Raw genomic sequence first — 18,431 nt, 5'->3', positions numbered from 1 at the left:
CATCAAAGTGTTTAAGAGTTTAAATTCAGCACAAGACCATGGGAGAGGTAACAAATCATTTATTATGCTAGACAGATGAAACAAACTGAGCCATGATAGCAGCAATTCAACTATTGGAATATTTACACTAACACGTCACACAAAAAGGATATATGTCACCCTTCACAATGTAAACACTTGATACAAACACAGAATTTGAATGCTAGAAAACAAGCCGGCCTATCCACCCAAAAAAAAAAAAAAAAATTCAAAAAGAAACCTGCTGCTTTCTGAAGTAAAATACCTGCTTGTACAATTAGGGGTTCATTTACTGAACATTTTCAGAACAAGTTTCCACAAGTGAATGACAAGCTGTTATTTCTCTCTCTCTCTTACACAAACACACACACACACACTCCCACACATACTGGATTACAATTCCACTGGAGAGGTCTGAGCCTGACAATGAATGTGAACACAAAAAGACAAACTATTAACAAAGATTGTCTTTGACGTAATTGTTTTCAAAGAACGATATTTTTTTAACAGGTGAGGAAATGTTAACTACACCTAATGCCTAATCATTTGTGTATTTTAAGAAACAACATAAGACAGCTGCCTCCGTTCGGCCATTGGATGCATTTACGACACACTCTACTTCTGTGCAGTCAAATCGTGTATGCTGATATTTATTATTTGGGACTGCAGCAAAAAATCTAACTGAACAAAAATAAAATGAGTGTTGGTACGATGACTTTGTGGAAGAAAAATAACATCTGTCAAGTATACAGTAGGAGGTCGGGACTGCTTCTGCAGAGCAGCGAACAACAAATGTTGCCTTTAACGTCCATTGATATCACATGATTAAGAACCAAAGGTGAAGTGTTGTTGGTCTCCCCGTGCCTGAGTGTGTGGGTACGTGCACACACACACACGATGGCAAGAGAATGTGTATTTGTGGCTGAGTGTGTTATTGAGGGAATGCCTCATCTTTCATTAGCATGCGTGGGCTCTCCTGGTTGTCCATTCGACGTCTAGGACCCATCATGCCTGTGGAGAAAAAGAGCAGGAAGATCATTCGTTCATTCATTCATGGTCAATTTTAGAATGTTCACACTATAGGAGCTAGAAAAAGAAATTCATGAAATTTCAGTTTCATAAGGGGACTGTTGGGTCTTGGCAGAAATATGCAATCCACAAGCACTTCTAGTTTGTTCTGAAATCAAGAAATATGCCATAATTCTGCAATGAGCAAGATTTGTTTTGTATGTTGCAACAAACTGACTATCCCATCTCATGCCTTCTGCTGTAATTTGGGACCACTAACATGCAGAAAGTTCAAGCGTGGACTTAAAATAGTTTCCAAAAATGCATATATGCTTATTCAAAATAGAGGCGCTCTCAATAAGTAAGCACTCAAACATAACAATGATTATTGTGTCTTTAGTTTTTAGGTTCAGTGTGACTAAAACTAAACAGAGACAAGCACTGAAGAACACAAACTGTAGAACAGGATACACTTACTGCTCTTATGCTTGAATGATTTGGATCTTCTGGGTGAGTTTGGATTCTGAGATGAAAAATAAGAGAATCAATGAGTAATATTCATAACACCATAAAGGATTTTTTGTCAATTGTTCTGGTTTTTATAGTAAAAATACAACGTACCTTATCAGATTTCCTTTTCTTAGCTGTAAAAGACATAGGTGAATAATTTTAGATATTTCAAAGTCATTTCATATATGTCCAACATTCATTACATTGTGTTTGTGTATTACCTTTCTTCTCTGCCCCATAAGACCAGTCATTATCATTGACGTCATCATTATCCTCTTGGTCACTCTCTGATTTGTTGTTTGTGTTATTACCAGTGACTATTCTATAGAAGAAGAAAGAACAGGACATGACACACACTCAACGACTGGCATGATTACTCACAGATTTATTATAAACACATATAAAATGCATTTCAACACAAAACTGCTTTTTACCACAGCTACATCTGTTATGATCTCTAAGATTCTTTTGCTTATGTTTTCTATTTTCTACTATACGCCAGAGAGAGGGATTACACCTCCTCCACATGAATACCTTCTATGTGAATTATTTATTAGCTGGCACATCTAAATTTTCATGCTCACAGTAGGAGGGTGACTTTTATTGATCTCACGGGACAAAAGAACCTGTGTACATCAGAGCAGCACACAGTCAGAATCCAGTTCAGTGAAGCAAACTTGCTATGAGCCTGGATTGTCTTTTTGTTTTTTTACTGGAATAAACAGCAGTATCTCAGTGGTAAGCTGTTGGGATTGATTTACTCTCACATTACCTGCGGTTCGCTATGCGGCTGCTGTTGCGTCCCATCCCCAAACATTTCTCCAGGTGCGGGGCGAAGCGTGATGCGGCGATGCTTCGGCTGCAGTTGGGACATACACACTCTTTGTTTTTCCACTGGTTGTACACCTGGCCAAACACGTCCAGGCCTGGCTGGTCCACAATTTCTGGAAATTGAAGGCAAAGGCTGAAATAACGTTCAATGTAATTGTATGAAATGCGACTCGAAGAAAGGTATTATTGTCGACGTCGCTAATTATTGTTATATTGCCCAGCCCTGAGGTAAATAAGGTTTACTCCTCTGTTATAGGGAGAGAGAGTGACTCAATGCTCACCAAAGTCCCTCATGCTTTCTTGGTCCGTGTCATCCAGGAAAAAATAACCCTGCTTGACGGCCCGGTGGACCTCGAAGCAAAGACCCAGGCATGCATCCTCCACCAGGTCAGACAGGATGTCCTGAGCTAGGCCCTGCCAGGGGAGGAATCAGGAAACCGACACAAGTAAAGTAAAGCCAGGACACATACAGGGATCATACGTGTGTGTTTTTGTTCTGTCTGCTGAGACGTTTCAATCTGAGTGTATTTGCACTGTGAGAGGAAAAACCTGGGGGATTGTATGAATCGCTGTTTTCTTCATATTTAAATACTTTATATTTACATCGGGAGCGAGTCGGCATATTTTTTACAGTAGCCCAGACTTAACACCTTTTGAGTATTTATGACCACTGAAGGCTATCACAGGTTTGGAAGAGGAGGGTGAGGTGAAGGGTATTCAGCTGCATCATGCAACTTCACCACTGGATGTTTCTGAATTCTAAACACTGAACCTTTAAACAATGATCGGGCTGAGACAAGAGGAAGGCTGTTTCTCGTGACTGTGAGAAAACAGTCTGAAACTCAAATCGAGCTCAGTTATGACTATAGGAGGAAAACGCATCTGGTTTTGAATGTCCCTCTCCTCTGGGTGCATCCTGCAGCATCCTGTTGTCTATCTGCAGATGCCAGCAGGCTGCGGCGTTGTTGACTCCACTGTACCTCCAGCTTGCTGTTGTCCAGGCTGGACATTGAAACCTCCTCCATTTTCATTTGCCAGAAGTATTAGATGAGCCGCCGCTGCTGTGGTCATGCTGTAGGGGGGACAGGGGCTGCAGCAGGAGGCAAACACACGGTGCAGGAGTTCAGAGCCCTGGTTCATCTGGGTGTGTGGTGCAACATGTAATGTGATGCAGCTACTCACGAATGCACGTTGAATACCGCAGAGGAGCCGCTTCCCTCGTTATAACCTGCGAATAACACACACACACAAAAACACACGGAGCCTGAGCGGTGGTTTGTTGAACACCTCCACACACAGTTAAAAACACTGGTGCTAGCTGCTCCTTGTGGGTCTCCTGGAGGCGGCTTTAGCCCGGAGCTCGAAAACAAAGAGCGGGGCTGTGAATGGGCTGGAGGAACCGAGAATGAGCAGAGGTTTAGCGGGGAGCTGCGGAGGGGTTCTCCTGCTCGCAGACCACCGGGTCCACCGCGGCTACAGCTACAAGCTAACCCCCCGGTGTACCGCACCGCACCGGGGCTGAGAACACGCAGAACAAAGCGCTGTGTTTGTTTGTAGATGGAAGTTTCTGCTGTTTGGAGGAAACCATGAAAGGTTTTGTTCCACAAACCTGCCGCTGCTGCACTGCGGCTGTCCGCCTCTCAGCTCTCCCCCCCCCCCGGGACAAACCGCCAGCGAAGCGGCGGAGAGGAGGCGCACCGACGACGCTTGAGTCCCGATATAAAGGCCTCGGCGCCGGTGAAACCCTCAATCACAGCCCCAGTAAAAACCACTAATTGTGTTTATTTACCTGTTTCGGCAGGCGTCCATCTTGACGTCAGAGAGAGCAGGCAGTAGTAATCGATCGCCACACGACGACTTTTCCTCCGGCGAGGGCTCCCTCCTCCTCCGCTGCGGTGCCGGGGCTGCTGCCTCTGTGCGCCGGCTCAGTGCGGCGAGGAGCCGGGACAACATGTGACTTCTGCCGCCGCTGCTGCTGCTGCTCCGCGCAACGTGTGATCCACACTCATGTTTGGCTTCACATAGTTAAATTAAAAAAATATATACATAGTATGTTTCTGAAACGACACAGGTTTGAGTCCAGTTCTTTAAAACAATTAAACATATGAAAGCAAAACTAATTAATAGACAAATCTGTGTCAATATCTAAAACTAACTTAGTGAAGAAATGAAAATAAAATAAACACAGTAATGGTATGACCTTATTAAATAGCTCAGGCACGTGTTCAACCTGGTTTTAACAAAATTGCACTGGCTCTCTGTCAGACTGGTTTGTATAATAAAAATAAGAAATGGTACTTACAGATGAAATTAATGATATCACCAGTTAGCAGTTATGATGATAATAATCCCACTTTAACAGCAAAGGTGACAATAAAAACACAAACACAGGAAAAAGTAAAGAATTACATCTTCATGTAACATAAGTTTATTGGAAATGTCTTTTCCGTTTGTTGACAGGCAGCAACATGAGTATGGCTTTTTCACATAAATAAATAATGCCCAATTCAATATTTGGGATTTTCCATTCAGTCAATATCAAAACATTTAAAAATCCCACTGATTACAAAAAATATAAAACCAGACGTTTTTCAGAGGTGCATCCTCTCTTTATCGCTCAAGCATTTTATCAGCAGATATAAAAAATAAGATGAATAATGATACAATCAAGTGGATTTCCTTTGTTCACAGATGCATTATGTTCCTGTGAGCAGCTAGATTTTCCCTTAATTTGGGAAAGTCTGTCACTGAGGCACTCGTCCATCTTCTCAAATCCCGAATCCTCCTCTGAACTTAACGTGCGTGCGTAGGCGAGACCTCTGCTGTCCATCTCATCACCATCTAATACACATCAAACGTGATGTCACCCTCCTCTTCTTCCTCCTCATCCTGTGGATCAAAAGTTGATATTTTATACCATCTGGATGCACAGCTGCAAACCTGAATATAAAACATACAACTATGGCTTAGTTTTCAAACCTCATCGCTGTCTAGATAGTCCTCTTCTTCATCACTGCTGCTGTCATCAATATCTTCATCTTCGGAATCCTGTGAGACATAAAATAAATGTGCACTGAGAAGAGAGCCTTTCAACCGTGAGTGCAGCATATAGAATATATCTTTATTCTATGAATTATATATTATATAACTCACATAGCTATTTATGACTTTACTCCTATGTAAACCACATAAATTATTTCAAGTAAAATACATTTACTTTACTTTGGAAGAGCAACTTCACGCAAGTTGTATTAACAATTCACTTACTGAGGGTCTGTCTGGGCAGACCTTAAACCCCTTCTGCAGGTCCCTTGAATATTCTATAACGTCTTCTTGTTCTTTCTCTTTGTGGCATTCCTTCTCGTTAAGACAACTGAGAACAAACAACAGAATAATTCATTTGTTGCAAGTTGTAATGAATCCAGTGACTTAATTGTCGTCTGACGTTGCTCACCGAGATGGCATCTTGGGCTCGTCACTTTGACTTAAAACCTTAGAAGAGAGGATTAATCTGGTGTAGTTTCCACAAGTGAAGAGCACACAAACTATCAACTGACTCTCAGCTGATGTTAATATGAGGCAAAGTCAAAAGGCTTCATCTTCACGACATTAACAATGAACATAGTCCTGAGAATTTGCTATTAGGACTATTTGTCCTGAGCAGGAACAACAAAATGGTCTCTCACCTCTTTAGTTATGTACATGGCATTCTCGTGTAGGATCCTCTTCTGTTCCTCCTCATCTAAAGTCTGAGAAACGTCAACATTAACGTCACAAAAAGTCCATCGGTCAGTTGGATGCTGCATCTTTCGTTTTCTAAATTACTCACCTTTATATATTTTTTAAGCTTGATTGTAAACGTTCTCTTCAACTGAAAGAAATCAACCAAGTATTGCATAAAGATTTAACTGATTTTTCCACCATGATGATCTTGATATCAGAAAATTGTGGTGCAGCAGTTTGTTTTTGTTGGACCATATATGTGAAACTCTGCATGTGTGTGTGTGTGTGTGTGTGTGTGTGTGTGTGTATGTGTGTGTGTGTGTGTGTGTGTGTGTTTGTGTGTGGTCATACCTCTTTGCAGTGTTCAGAGTAATCTTTCCTCTGTCTCTCAGTCAAGTCTCGCCAACGTTGAGCCCAAACTTTCATATAGTCTCTATATGAGACACCGGCCATGGACGCCATTTGCTCTTTGCAGAAAATCTTATAGCCATTTCTTAAGATATGCATACACAGGAAAATTTTAAAAAAGGAACAAAAAGGCGATTAAGAAGTTGAATAAAACCAAGTCAAAATGACACAAGACTTTTGTCGCAAGATTAAATCCCTGTTTGCCATGCCTCTTAGCCAATGTGGCCAACTTTTCAGACGTAAAACGTGATGCATCCTCTCTCTCTTTGCCAGGAAGGGTATAAAGAGGGTGTGCTACAAACCTGACCGGCACAGTGCCTATTTGAACTGAGTGGGCGTGGCTTGTGTTCCATTAAATTAAGGCATACGGGTACAACACATGTATCAACAGTGCTGTGATGATACAGACAACTTAACACATTTCACGCATTGGCTTGGCAAAAAAGTTTTTTATCATGATACGTATCAAGGCACCAATTAGTGTCGCTGGAGTGTGAGTGAGTGTGTTTATGTGTGTGTGTGTGTGTGTGTGTGTGTGGCTTACATAGGAGGCTTGGGTGGCAGACCCTCTGCACCTTCAGGGCTCTGTTAACAAGTCACACATCACTTTTAAGACAACTAAGATTTAGAACCTTGTAAGAAGATGAAGTAGAAACAATACAAACAGCACAGTGCTGTTCATTAATAGAAGTGCCTCATGTGACTTGGATCACTTACATCTGCAGTCACCTGCTCCCTCCCGTCCTCAATAACTGGAAGTGTGAGATGCTTTTCCCTGAAAGACAAAGAATTTCCAAGACAGTGAATTTACACTGGGAGACCCATAGTATATGTTCACACTGCATGGTATGTGTTTACCTAAACTTCTTTGTCTTTTCCCTGTATTCATGCTGAGCAAGCTGGTATTTCTTCACATATAGAGTCTGTGATCCACAGAAAAGTCAGCACTTCATGTTAAACAGTTAAAGCAGCACTGAATGGTGTGAATGTTTCAGCAGTAGCCTCTCACTCAAAGTACCTTCTTTTTATCTGGTAGCTCTCTGTACTTCTTGCCCATGGCCACCACTAACTCATGGTGACTTAGTGCTGGATGCTGTTCTTTAATCTTGACCCAGTTCTCCTCAAAAAACAAGGCACTTGGAGTTGGGGGCCTCTTCGGGAGGTCCGGATGGATCTGAAGCAAAAAGCACTCACTGTTAATTAACAGTATGAAACATGGTACTTTGGACATTTTTGCTAGCAGCCATTCTGACTGTAATTATGTGTCACTGCTTCACTGAGTGCATCTATCAATGTCAAAGTGAAATAAATGTAAACATAACCTTCCACTAAGCCATTTTATATCCTTTAAAAGAGCTTGATTGTGCTGTTCTTACCTTAATGTTAAGGACAGGGTTTGACAGGACATCTTCAGCTTCAACAATGAGCTCTGTGAGGGACCGTTGTTTGCGCATCTGAGCAACAACAACAGCAAGAATATTAGACTTTTTCGCCTGAGTGAAAATGGTATCTCTATCTGTAATGCTCCAAGTCACAGAACAAACGTTGTCTTCCATCTTCTTGTGGAATCAAAGACAAAGAGAAATGAGGCTGATCCCAGTTACGGTATAGTTCACAATAATGCTCATGGTGAGCGTAAACAAAAGCTAATCTAGCGAAGAATGAGTTTATTCTTGAGTGAGTTTCAGTTTATTGTGTAAATGTGGAATTTCTGATTCAAACCGTGGGTCACCTTCTGCAAAATCTGTCTCCACTTTCGTTGGCAGGCTTCCGCAGAGAAAGGAGGGAACGCCACCTTGTTCCAGTCTACGTGCTTCTGTCCTTTCACGTAAGACCATGTCGCGTACGTCCTGGGGATGCTGCGTTTCATTTGAACGAACAGCTTCTGGAGGTTTTTCTTGGTCCAACCTGAAGTCAGCAGAGACACAAGAATAGAGACGAACGTGAATGAATCACAGCTACTGTTGAGTCAGTCGCATAGTTTGTGACATGTTATGATGTTTACATGTTTATTTAATTGTACAAACCACATTCTTCTGAGTTCATGTTTTCCAATAACATGTGTTTCTGGTGCAGAGGTTCAGGGTTAGTTAGCAAACCTAGCTAGCTATGTGTAGCCACTGACGAGTAAACTGAGACCTGAAGAAAATAAAGAAGACTTCCACTAAACTCCTTGGTTACCGTCACGTTCATTCGCGGGATAAAGACGTGGAATCGTTTACGTATTTAGTGTAAATCAACCGTGGACGTGCTCCCAGCGTGTCATTGTTTTCCTTTTAAAGTCGGTAACATTTCCGATAGGCGGGGCCCTGATGTGAGAGCAACCAATCAGAGACAAGCTAAAATGGCTGCGTCATCAGGAGCAGGCGGCAAACAGCCAATGAGCTCACGCTTCTTTTTCTTCGTTGTGGTTATTGTTGGCAAACGGCACATTTCCTCAGGGCAGCGTTGAGAGGCGCCACCTGCTGAGCTGGAGGGTGTAGAATAACGGCACTGAATCATCTTGATATTAATAAATTACAAATATAGAATTATTTATAGTGTTTTGTAAACTAATATTAATAATCACTTTTTATTACCTTTTTATTCCCACTGTTAAGACAACAGAAAGATATCCACATGTCAATGAAACAAACGTGATGTGTCTTTTTAGAGGTAGTTTTTATTTTTTCATTTATACAGCGATGGCAAGAAAAAAAAAAACACACACTTTACATCAACACACTTTTCATTCCACAGTTCTCTCTCCTCGAGTTGTCATACAGTGGTGTTGTCATTTAGTGTTGATGAAATACAAACACTTCCATAATTAGCTTGTGATGCATTCAGAGTTTGGGATTTATCCACATCAAACAGGTGAATGCAACAATAACTTAAGTGGTGCCACTTTGTGCAACATTACATTCAATGTGCGATTGCATGGGAAAACACACAATTCTGGCTACAACATTGCAAGACTTTCCACCAATCTTTGTGCTTGCATGACTTAAATTATGTGAAATGTATCATACAATATCCAGCCTCAGTGGCGTATAATGCACTTAAAAACAAAACCACGTGCAATGCAAACATTTCACCTGAGTGACGTTTGACAGTTTCTCAGAAATATATCATTGTCATCCATACTGGCACTATCCAGGTACAATCTATAGCTGCATTTTTTCAATTTAAAAAAAAGTCTTTGCTCATAGATTGTGGACACTATATAGTTTGAACTATAAATAAAATAAATATATTTTTGTTAGAATAAATGATTTCTGGCAGCAGACATGGAAGACATCTACAATGGCATTTGAGTTTCACAGTATACATCCTGCCCCGGCTCCTCCTCGAACGTCACTTTGGCATCATCAGCGTCCAACTGAACAGGTACAGAAGAATAAAGTCGTTAGGATGAAAGCAGATAAATTACTACGCACACATATTCCACATAACCATTGAGGCTCATCCAGAGCTCTGAACAGGTCTGAATGTCATCATTCAAGTTTTTAAATGTCAAGAAACCACTTACACATTTCATTTCCATTTCGGTGAAGAGATGCCCAGTCATTAACATGCGTAGAGGGATGGTGAGGATGAGTATGAAGGGAAGTGCGAGGGATACTGGACTGGACTTCACGATCCAGAGCAGTGCAAGGCACACTACCTGGATGGCCGTGAACAAGTGCATTCGCCCCGTGCTAACCTGTGACAAGATAAACAAACTTTACCAAACCCTGTAATCCTGTTTAGTTTTAGCATCATAATCATCAGGAGTCTTACTCTGGTGGCGTAGGGCTCATCAGGGTGGTATTTCTTCGGGATAAACAGAAGGAGGATACGATCCCACAGCTGGATGCCATTCAACGACGTGACTCCCATGTAGAGGAAGATCCCAAACAAGGCCGACATGGGGATCATCTTCAGGATTGGCTCCATCAGAATGGACAAACCTTAATACAAAGAGACGTGTAGATAAAGGATGATCTACTAAATTTTAATAAGGGATGAAATTCTGATATTCTCAGTTTGAAGGTATCGTCTCAGACTCCAATCTAGACAAGCAGCCGTAGGACAAACATTCATTTTTCAGGATTAAAATGCACCTACCGACCAGCAAAGCCACCAGAATGCCACTGATCCTCTGCTCCATCACTTTCTCTATCACAGGCTTTGGTCCTTTGCTCATGACAGTGAGGGCATTGGCGTGGGTGACGGACCGCACCGTGGCGGCGCTGAGCCACGGCACGCCAAATATCGCACTGAGCCCTCCCATGCCAACTAAAACCAGCAAGTCAAAGTGGAACCCGGAGCCCTTGACCATCTTCCTCTCAGGTTTACTCACAATCAAACTGTTGACAGATGCAACATTGGAATCAAGCTTGCGGTGAGAGGTACGAAATGTCACGTTTTCTAAACATGTATTCGGTTTTAATGAGATTGAATCACTCACGTTGTGATCTGAGACTCCAGAAAGATGAGGATGAAGACGAGCAAGGCCGGGACACAGCACGCAAACATCACCCACACAGGGAACGACTTGTGCTCTCCGAAGGGATTGATGAGCCACCCTCTTTTGGCTGGATTAGACACCATGAGACCTTTGGGAACCACCAGTTTCTGCGCAGAAAAAGCCACTAGTTAATATTGTGCATGAATTCAGGCCATGAACTGGAAAAGTGAGACCCAACCTGAGTGTAGGTATCCTCGATGTTGTAGTCCACGACAATCATGAGGAAAATGGCGATAGGGACTCCAAAGTCGCCAATCAAACGTCTCACCTGGTGAGATGAGGAACATTATTATAGAGAAAAATATTCTGTCATAAATGGCAGAAAAACAAGAACGACACTAGATTAGATTAGATTAAAATGAAATTTAAGTAAACAATTATAGCCAACTCACCTTTCCAGGAAGAAATGTCCCATTTTTAAACTGCCGCAGGAAAAAAGCAATAAAGAAACACCCCAACATGAGGCACATGGAGAGCAGGGCTGTGTTCGGGTAAGGCGGCTTAATAGTTTGGATGAGCACAGTTGTGTTGCCGGTGGCATTGTCAAAGATGACGGTCTCTTCCATCTGTGGGTGCCAGGGGTTTTCCAAAGTTGAATTCAGATGAATGTAATTCAGAGTCAGTGGATGTGCTTTAAAGATCTGGAGAGAAAACAGGAAGGAGGATTAGAAGCTGAATCATCTGTGATTTCGTTTGGACAGATGAAACGTGTGAAATGGATGTGGATGGTTTACCCTCGCCAGCTTGGCAAAGGTTTCATAGATGAAGATGAGGGAGATGAGGATGGAGAAGATTTCCTGGGTGAAGCGCGAGATGAATTGCACCAGGAAGCTGCCCTCAAAGGCCACAATGACGACCACGATGATGACCAGCCACACTCCGACCCACACTCTCCCTACAATGTACTCAATGTCCTGGGACTTGCAGAACTGAATGAAGCAAAGTGGGGAAAGACAGAAAAAAAAGACAGCTATGGGGGACATTTTTAGCTCTCTACATTCTGATGCTGCTGTTCCTTAACACACTTCAGGCAATGATGTGGCCGGGAAAAAAATGTGTGAGCCACTTGTGAAACAGCACATCTGGCCCAAATATCCCAAAACAAATATGGGCCTCTTCTGGCAAACATGCAGTGCTCTCTGCAAGGTGTAATCTGCTTGTGAACCTAAAGTGGCCCATGTGGTAAATGGGGAATATGGCCACCTTTGTACAGTTTGGCTTTGGCTTGCTTGTGGCCCAGACCTGGCAAACAGAAGCACACCGCCCAAGTGCCATGATATGAGAAGTACTTATCAAACGCAAGGTTCCACTGAATAAACATTCTTATTGTCTCATGTGCAAAGTAAAATATACAAATCAAACAGAGAATTAAAGGCCACAACGAGCCTTAATGAAGCAGTGGGATGATATGGATCAGCAGGAAAAATAACTCTAAAGTGCACCTTGCAGGGATCATGACTCAGTGTTACAACTCACAGCGAAGAAGGCCTCCTCAAACACCAACAGAGGACCAGAGAACCCGATGACCAGGACGGGCTGAGCGGCAACAAAACAGAAGATGATCCCCTGGATGCTGGTGGAGATGAGGAGCTCTGAAACGCCCATCATATTGTCCACCTTATCAGCTGAAGTGGGACAGATGATGGGGTTAGAAACATATGGGTCCATAACAACAATTCATGTTGTATACAAATATAAACACACTCAAACACACACCCAGTAGCCCTCCAAAGGTGATGGCTGGAGACAGGGCGGCAAAATAGATGAAAATGATGGCAGCCAGGACCTGGGAGTTGAGAGCATCTGTGATGTCACTCTTGTAGTACTGGTAGCGTCTCTTTATGTCCCGAATCATCCCGCCAAATGGGCGACCCGTACGAGACAGCGGGTCTTCTGAAGGAGAAGACCCGCTAGCGATTGAAACTGTGATAAAACAATTATAATGTGAATAATTGACATTTGTATTAAAATGATTCCATCACATAATTGTTTTTGTTTATGTGTTGTCCGTATTGAATGTTGCAGTTTTGTGTTCTGATGGGACCCACCCCTGCGAGGTTTGGAGTCCAGAGGGACAATGGGCTTGGAGGCCTGGAGTCGGCCCTGAAGTAGCTTCTTCTGAAAGCTGATGATGGAGCTGAGCGTCGCTTCGTTCTGGATCTCGGTGGGTGGGATGACGATGCTGCAGTCCATGAAGTCGGCCACGGTGTCCGTCAGCTCCCGGGCGCTCTTTGCCTTCAGCGCCGCTTGATTGAACACCTGAGTTGGAGAGAAGAGTGCAGCAGATTTCAAACCTCTATAAAAGTCAACATATCTTAAATTTAATGTTGAAACAGAAATATGGGAGAATTCACTTTGTCAGCCATTAGTGCTGCCATAGCACGGCCGGTCTCGTGGTAGTCCATGTCCGTCTTGTTTGGGCCGACCAGAACAAAGATGAAGCGTACGGGCGCCGGGGTCTCAAAGGACGAGTCGAGCACCAGCGCCTCCTTCAGGCGCACAAAAGCGACGCTGGGCTTCTCCAGAAAGTCCAAGGCTCCTTGTTCAAAGAGAATTAACACATTTGACCAACAAATACACAAACATTCAAAATCTGCTGACAAAACACACACATATAAACACACACGCTACAGCCTTAATGAAATATGGAAACAGTGCCTCACCTATTAGCACCAAAGAGGCCTCATCACGGTCAGATTCATCCTTCTACAGAAACCAAAAACACCAACTTTAGTTACATCTGTAAAATGACACTTTTAAAGTGGAGCTCCTTCTAGAAAATGAAGCAGACAAGCTGCGATGAATTATTTCAATACATCGTTAACTGTGTATTTTTGCACTTTTACCAATTTACAATATGTGTTAAATGTTAGCTCATAAAAAATGAAACTTTCTAAACTGGCAGGAGTCACTTTTACCAGATCATGGCCGTCATCTCATCAGTGTCATGATTTTAGATTATGATATCAGCAACAACTCACCCTCTCCTTGACTGAGAACCTGTGCAGGTCCAACCCATGAGTCAGCGCCTGGCTTTCTGGGTCGCCTGATTGGCTGAGGGGAGAAATCCACATGTGTCATGGGCTGAGTTTGTGACAGGCTGAAGACTGAATGGCTGCTGGTGATGATTCAGTGGATCAGCAGCTGGTGAATCTACATCTTTAGCTGACTGACATGAGACCTGTTCCGTAAACCTCAGGGAATATTTCAACATAAAAAGGCCTGACGATAAATCTGTACACATATTCTAAAATGCCTTTATGATATGCAGTGACAACATGTCTTCTTGTTGGACACAGTGACCATGTTAAGTGCAAGGCCAGTGCAGCACTGACAGTCAGGGTGGTTTAGTGGTTACAGACCATAATTACAAGGTCGACCTCCACAATAGCTACATGCCCCGTTCAACTTTCTCCGAGCGAGTTACTGACACGTCCCCCGTCTCAGCTTTGGATAACAGCATCAGCTAAAAACCTAAATGTAGGTCATTTGCGTTTTGAGTCACTGTCGGGTGATGTCTTCTGGAGGATACCTGCGGTTTTGAAGCAGAGCCTTCAGCACTCCGTCCCGGTCTCCAGGCCTGATCTCCTTCTTGTTAACCATTTCGTTCACCATCTTCTCAGCGATGGTGGCCAGGGTCCGCTCTTCGCAGTCGAAGATCGTCACGCCTTGAGGAAGGAAAGTGTTGGAGAAGGGTGAGAGGCGTGGCAAGTCCATCCCATGGTGTCAGAGAAATCAATCATCAACGTGTGACCTTCACATTTAGTGTTATTTTACAATACTGCCTCGTAATAATGTTCTATTCTGCAAATACAGAGTAACTTGTAACTGAGAAGGAGAATCTGCTGAATTATATAAACACAAATTCTTTTATAATGAAAAACGAAAAAGAAACTCCACGTGTTTTCTCTGATTTCCGTCACTGACCCGTGTTCATGGTGCGTCGGAGCTGGATGAGGCTCTTGAAGGTGAGGTAGGAGATGTGCGGGGACGCCCACGCCCCGGACTGAGGGTCGAAGCTCTCCTCGTAGCCCCCCCATCGGCCCGTTTCCTGCCAGTAGGCCTCCTGCTTCTGGTCCGTCATTGGCTCCTTTGACTTCACAAGGGCACAGAGAGACAGGAAGTGAAGAGGATGAATAAAAGTTTCACCTCACGCAAGAACAGCTTAAAGGTCACAGAAAATACATCCATGTCCAACCCTCAAATTTTATTCTGGGACTCCACGGTCAGAGAACAGTGAATGAATTACAGAACCTTTTTACTGCTTCTCCAATCCATCGGTACGTGTTTGAGCTTGAATCAGATCAGAAATATGAGAATGGACATCACAAACATGTACAGCAACAAAGATTAGCACGTCTCTGTTTAGTATACACTTATGTACTATGGACATTGAATGTTGTAACATTAAATACAGCACTGAAAATAAGGGAACTTAATACCCTTTATAAACCAGCGGTGCTGTGGTGGTGTGTCTCCATGAGTGAAATATGGACACAGGTATGTGAATATTTTCCTTCCCTCTAATCCGAGGAAATGTGGAAATAGTTTTTATAATAATTTAGTAAATTGAACCGAAATTGAAATAAAGTTTTGTCTTGAAAAACTGCAAACCTTTCTTTAAAGTCATATAAAATTTATGTGACAATTTTTTCCACTATTATTAATATTCAGTTGCAATGTTTATAATCTACTGGTATAATCTGTCAATTGAATTATTGCTACCACAACAACCATTAATAATAATAGTAGTGGTTGAAATGATAATAATGAGCCTGTAAAAATAGGGGAAAAAATCCTCTGCGCAGAGACGATCAGATAAAAAAAACAAGTTCATGCTTCATTACGATACAAAAACACTGATGATATTTTGGGTGTTGTTTTCCACTACAGGAGCCACTATCACTTCTATCATCTTTTGGCAGCATCAAAGGGGATGTGGATCAGGCGAACGTGTAGAGGTGAGGTCCAGGTGACACTTAATGTCTATGAGGTAAACATGGTGGTTGTCCTGGCTCAACAACCAGCGGGTTTCAGGATCTGGGCCACTGATGATTTCCGGTGAGGACACGGATGATGGTTTGTCCTGGGCATGTTTGGACTGTCAACACATGTCCTGTGCCTGGAGTAGGGATACCGTGTGTGTGTGTGTGTGTGTGTGTGTGTGTGTATGTGTGTGTGTGTGTGTGTCTTCCCCTCACCTGACACTCTGCACTGGGGTTGGTGTCAATGTTCCACGCAGCTGGAAAACAAGCACAATGGACCCAGTTAGAAACTCCTCAATAACAGTGATAATATCTTTCCTGGGTGTTTTGTGACAAAGTTGTGGAGAGACAGAATGAATGAGTGAATATTGTTTTTTAAAGTTTCCACGTATAGGAGAAGTGGGTTCATGTTGTAGTTGGAGTGTGAGTGCAGTCTTATGTAAGATATCCTCAGAGTGTCCATTTTATCTCAAATTGGACCAACACGCTGACATTGTCAGTCACAACAAGGGGGATTTATTTCCAAAACACAGCTGAGCGCAGGGGTGGAAGATTCAGATCAGACTGATACAGAGACAATGTCTACAGTCCATACATTTGTGTGTGTGTGTGTGTGTGTGTGTGTGTGTGTGTGTGTGCATGTATGGATCCTCTACAGATGTGTGTATGTAACTGAGAGTATATTTTTGTGGTTAATATACATGAGGGAAGATAATTATTTATACATAAAATCTGTCGTCTTTTTCTTAATCTTGCAAAATTTGTGTTTTTTTATCTTCTGCGATCACTCAAACACAAATTGTAACTCCCCTGAAGTTGCATCATAAAATTTAACTATTGAATAAAACACACTTGCACATTTAAAATATATTAAGAAATCACACTGGACCTGCTGAGGAGTCTTGTTTTGCGTCTCAGGCTTAATCGCTTCTCGTGACTTGTTACCTCCTGATGTGAATGGCTGAGCGCCTCCATACATATATATACAAACAAAGTTTAGATGTCCTCCTAAGTTGTCCACCATTATTAATCATTATCAAACTGCAATCTTAAATACCTTCTGGGTGTTAATTTGACATAAATTGTTTATAAAAAGACCAAGATTGAAGACAAAATCTTGTCCTCGCCAATTTACTGCAGAACTGACCAGAAGATAATCTGTTTAATTTCATTATTTGTTTATATTTTTCATGCTATTTTAAAAAAATGTACATTCGCAAAATAACACAATGACACTTACCTCCTGCAGGTACGTGCCAAAGCCGACACCGGTGACAAGTGACCCCAGAATGGCAGAAAAGTGTGACTTTATACACACCACCTCTTTACAGCTGCACGTGTGTGGATGTATGCTGCCTGATAATGGGTGGGACTATTGCATGTATAGCACACTCAAATTCTCTCTGGAACACACATACTTCCGACAGAGTGATTCAGGTCTCACCCATAATATTGATAGTAAATACAGCGACTTGGTATGTGCAGAGAACCAGTCGCACTGTGTCATTATCCAACCAGCATCTTATCACATTTAATGTCCGTGTTTGGACGACAACAAAAGCTTGGATTACAGCGCCGGGCCAGTCTGCTCACCTTCAACACCATCAGGGTGGAGAGTTAAGATTTGGTTGAAGTCGTCTTTTATCCTCTAATCCACCTGTAGGTTGACATCTCGTGTGGTTCCGATACAAATGAGGCCTGTGATGGAGCAAGGAGGACGAAGGAGGCAGTTTTTGAAATGTGCCATCAAGGCACTGACGTAGAGAAAGCCGTTAAGGTGACTCAACCTCTAAATGTAAACGGAGTACACCTTTTCCAATTTTGCCGTAGAACAGTTAAACAACAAAACAAATGGAACCACATCCAAAGTTATTTCTAATCCTCGTTCTATTTCATATTCTATCAGGCTCTCACGAAAGTCAAGTGCTGAAATTGGAATCCTGACTTTAGGTCCCTCGTGTGGATGAAACTCCAAAGATGCTGGATACCACCTTACCCATAATTCTTTGCATTTAAAGCAGCATTAGATGTCCACTGCTCACCAAGGCCTTATATATAACTGTTGTATAGTGTACAGCCTGTGAAACTCTGTAAATCACAATAAATCTTCTGTGTAAATCAGTGGAATAGACATTTACATTAAAAACTACCAAAGACATTCTGTGTCTCGGATAAATCCTTAATCCACTGAGTCTGTGTTTGTGTGTGTCTGTGTTCACTTACAGTCCCAGGCACCAGGTGAGACTCCATTGAAAGTCAGCAAAAGAGCTGCGTGTCATCCATCCTTAAAAACTGTCAACAACAGGCTGAAGTCATCCAGGACCATGCTGCAAAGTGTCTTTTCTCAGCACGCTAATCACAATGACTCAAACTGGGACTGCTTTAACACTCTGTCTCCCAGGTGTTATTAGTTACCTTCACACTGCATGTTGCCTCAAACACACACACACGTATTC

At 42.4% G+C, this 18,431-nt stretch overlaps 3 protein-coding genes across 4 annotated transcripts; all 3 read right to left on the bottom strand.

Moving 5' to 3' along the window:
• Positions 1–44: 44 nt before the first annotated feature.
• On the bottom strand, positions 45–4,332 carry atxn7l3b (ataxin 7 like 3b). 2 transcript variants are annotated; one of them, XM_020109781.2, is made up of 9 exons: positions 3,977–4,332; positions 3,550–3,595; positions 3,348–3,457; positions 2,649–2,781; positions 2,309–2,480; positions 1,758–1,858; positions 1,648–1,670; positions 1,504–1,549; positions 45–1,029 (listed from the first exon to the last, which is right to left on the bottom strand). In XM_020109781.2, the coding sequence occupies exons 3-9, from the start codon at positions 3,396–3,398 to the stop codon at positions 950–952; spliced, it is 606 nt and encodes a 201-aa protein (XP_019965340.1). In that variant the 5' UTR covers positions 3,399–3,457; positions 3,550–3,595; positions 3,977–4,332; the 3' UTR covers positions 45–949. The 2 variants fall into 2 exon arrangements, with proteins under 2 accessions (XP_019965340.1, XP_019965339.1); XM_020109780.2 differs by having other exon boundaries at positions 4,157–4,332.
• Positions 4,333–4,762: 430 nt separating this feature from the next.
• Positions 4,763–8,820, bottom strand: LOC109644411 (nucleolar transcription factor 1-like). The gene is made up of 14 exons (XM_020109782.2): positions 8,526–8,820; positions 8,231–8,406; positions 7,875–7,952; positions 7,517–7,672; positions 7,357–7,421; positions 7,216–7,273; positions 7,043–7,083; positions 6,442–6,583; positions 6,197–6,238; positions 6,054–6,116; positions 5,822–5,859; positions 5,635–5,740; positions 5,347–5,415; positions 4,763–5,256 (listed from the first exon to the last, which is right to left on the bottom strand). The coding sequence occupies exons 1-14, from the start codon at positions 8,557–8,559 to the stop codon at positions 5,209–5,211; spliced, it is 1,116 nt and encodes a 371-aa protein (XP_019965341.2). The 5' UTR covers positions 8,560–8,820; the 3' UTR covers positions 4,763–5,208.
• Positions 8,821–9,140: 320 nt separating this feature from the next.
• slc4a1b (solute carrier family 4 member 1b (Diego blood group)) lies at positions 9,141–17,352 on the bottom strand. The gene is made up of 18 exons (XM_020105974.2): positions 17,216–17,352; positions 16,192–16,232; positions 14,918–15,086; positions 14,523–14,658; positions 13,972–14,044; positions 13,654–13,696; positions 13,345–13,529; positions 13,039–13,249; positions 12,707–12,913; positions 12,467–12,615; positions 11,725–11,919; positions 11,383–11,631; positions 11,169–11,258; positions 10,931–11,097; positions 10,588–10,829; positions 10,261–10,430; positions 10,010–10,183; positions 9,141–9,859 (listed from the first exon to the last, which is right to left on the bottom strand). Exons 3-18 carry the CDS (start codon positions 15,072–15,074, stop codon positions 9,779–9,781), a joined length of 2,529 nt encoding a protein of 842 aa, XP_019961533.1. The 5' UTR covers positions 15,075–15,086; positions 16,192–16,232; positions 17,216–17,352; the 3' UTR covers positions 9,141–9,778.
• Positions 17,353–18,431: the final 1,079 nt, after the last annotated feature.

This window comes from Paralichthys olivaceus, chromosome 21 (assembly GCF_024713975.1).
Source record: "Paralichthys olivaceus isolate ysfri-2021 chromosome 21, ASM2471397v2, whole genome shotgun sequence".
NCBI classification, from domain to species: Eukaryota; Metazoa; Chordata; class Actinopteri; order Pleuronectiformes; family Paralichthyidae; genus Paralichthys; species Paralichthys olivaceus.
The sequence above is the reverse complement of the archived record's forward strand: the minus strand, read 5'-3'. Positions and strand labels throughout refer to the sequence as shown.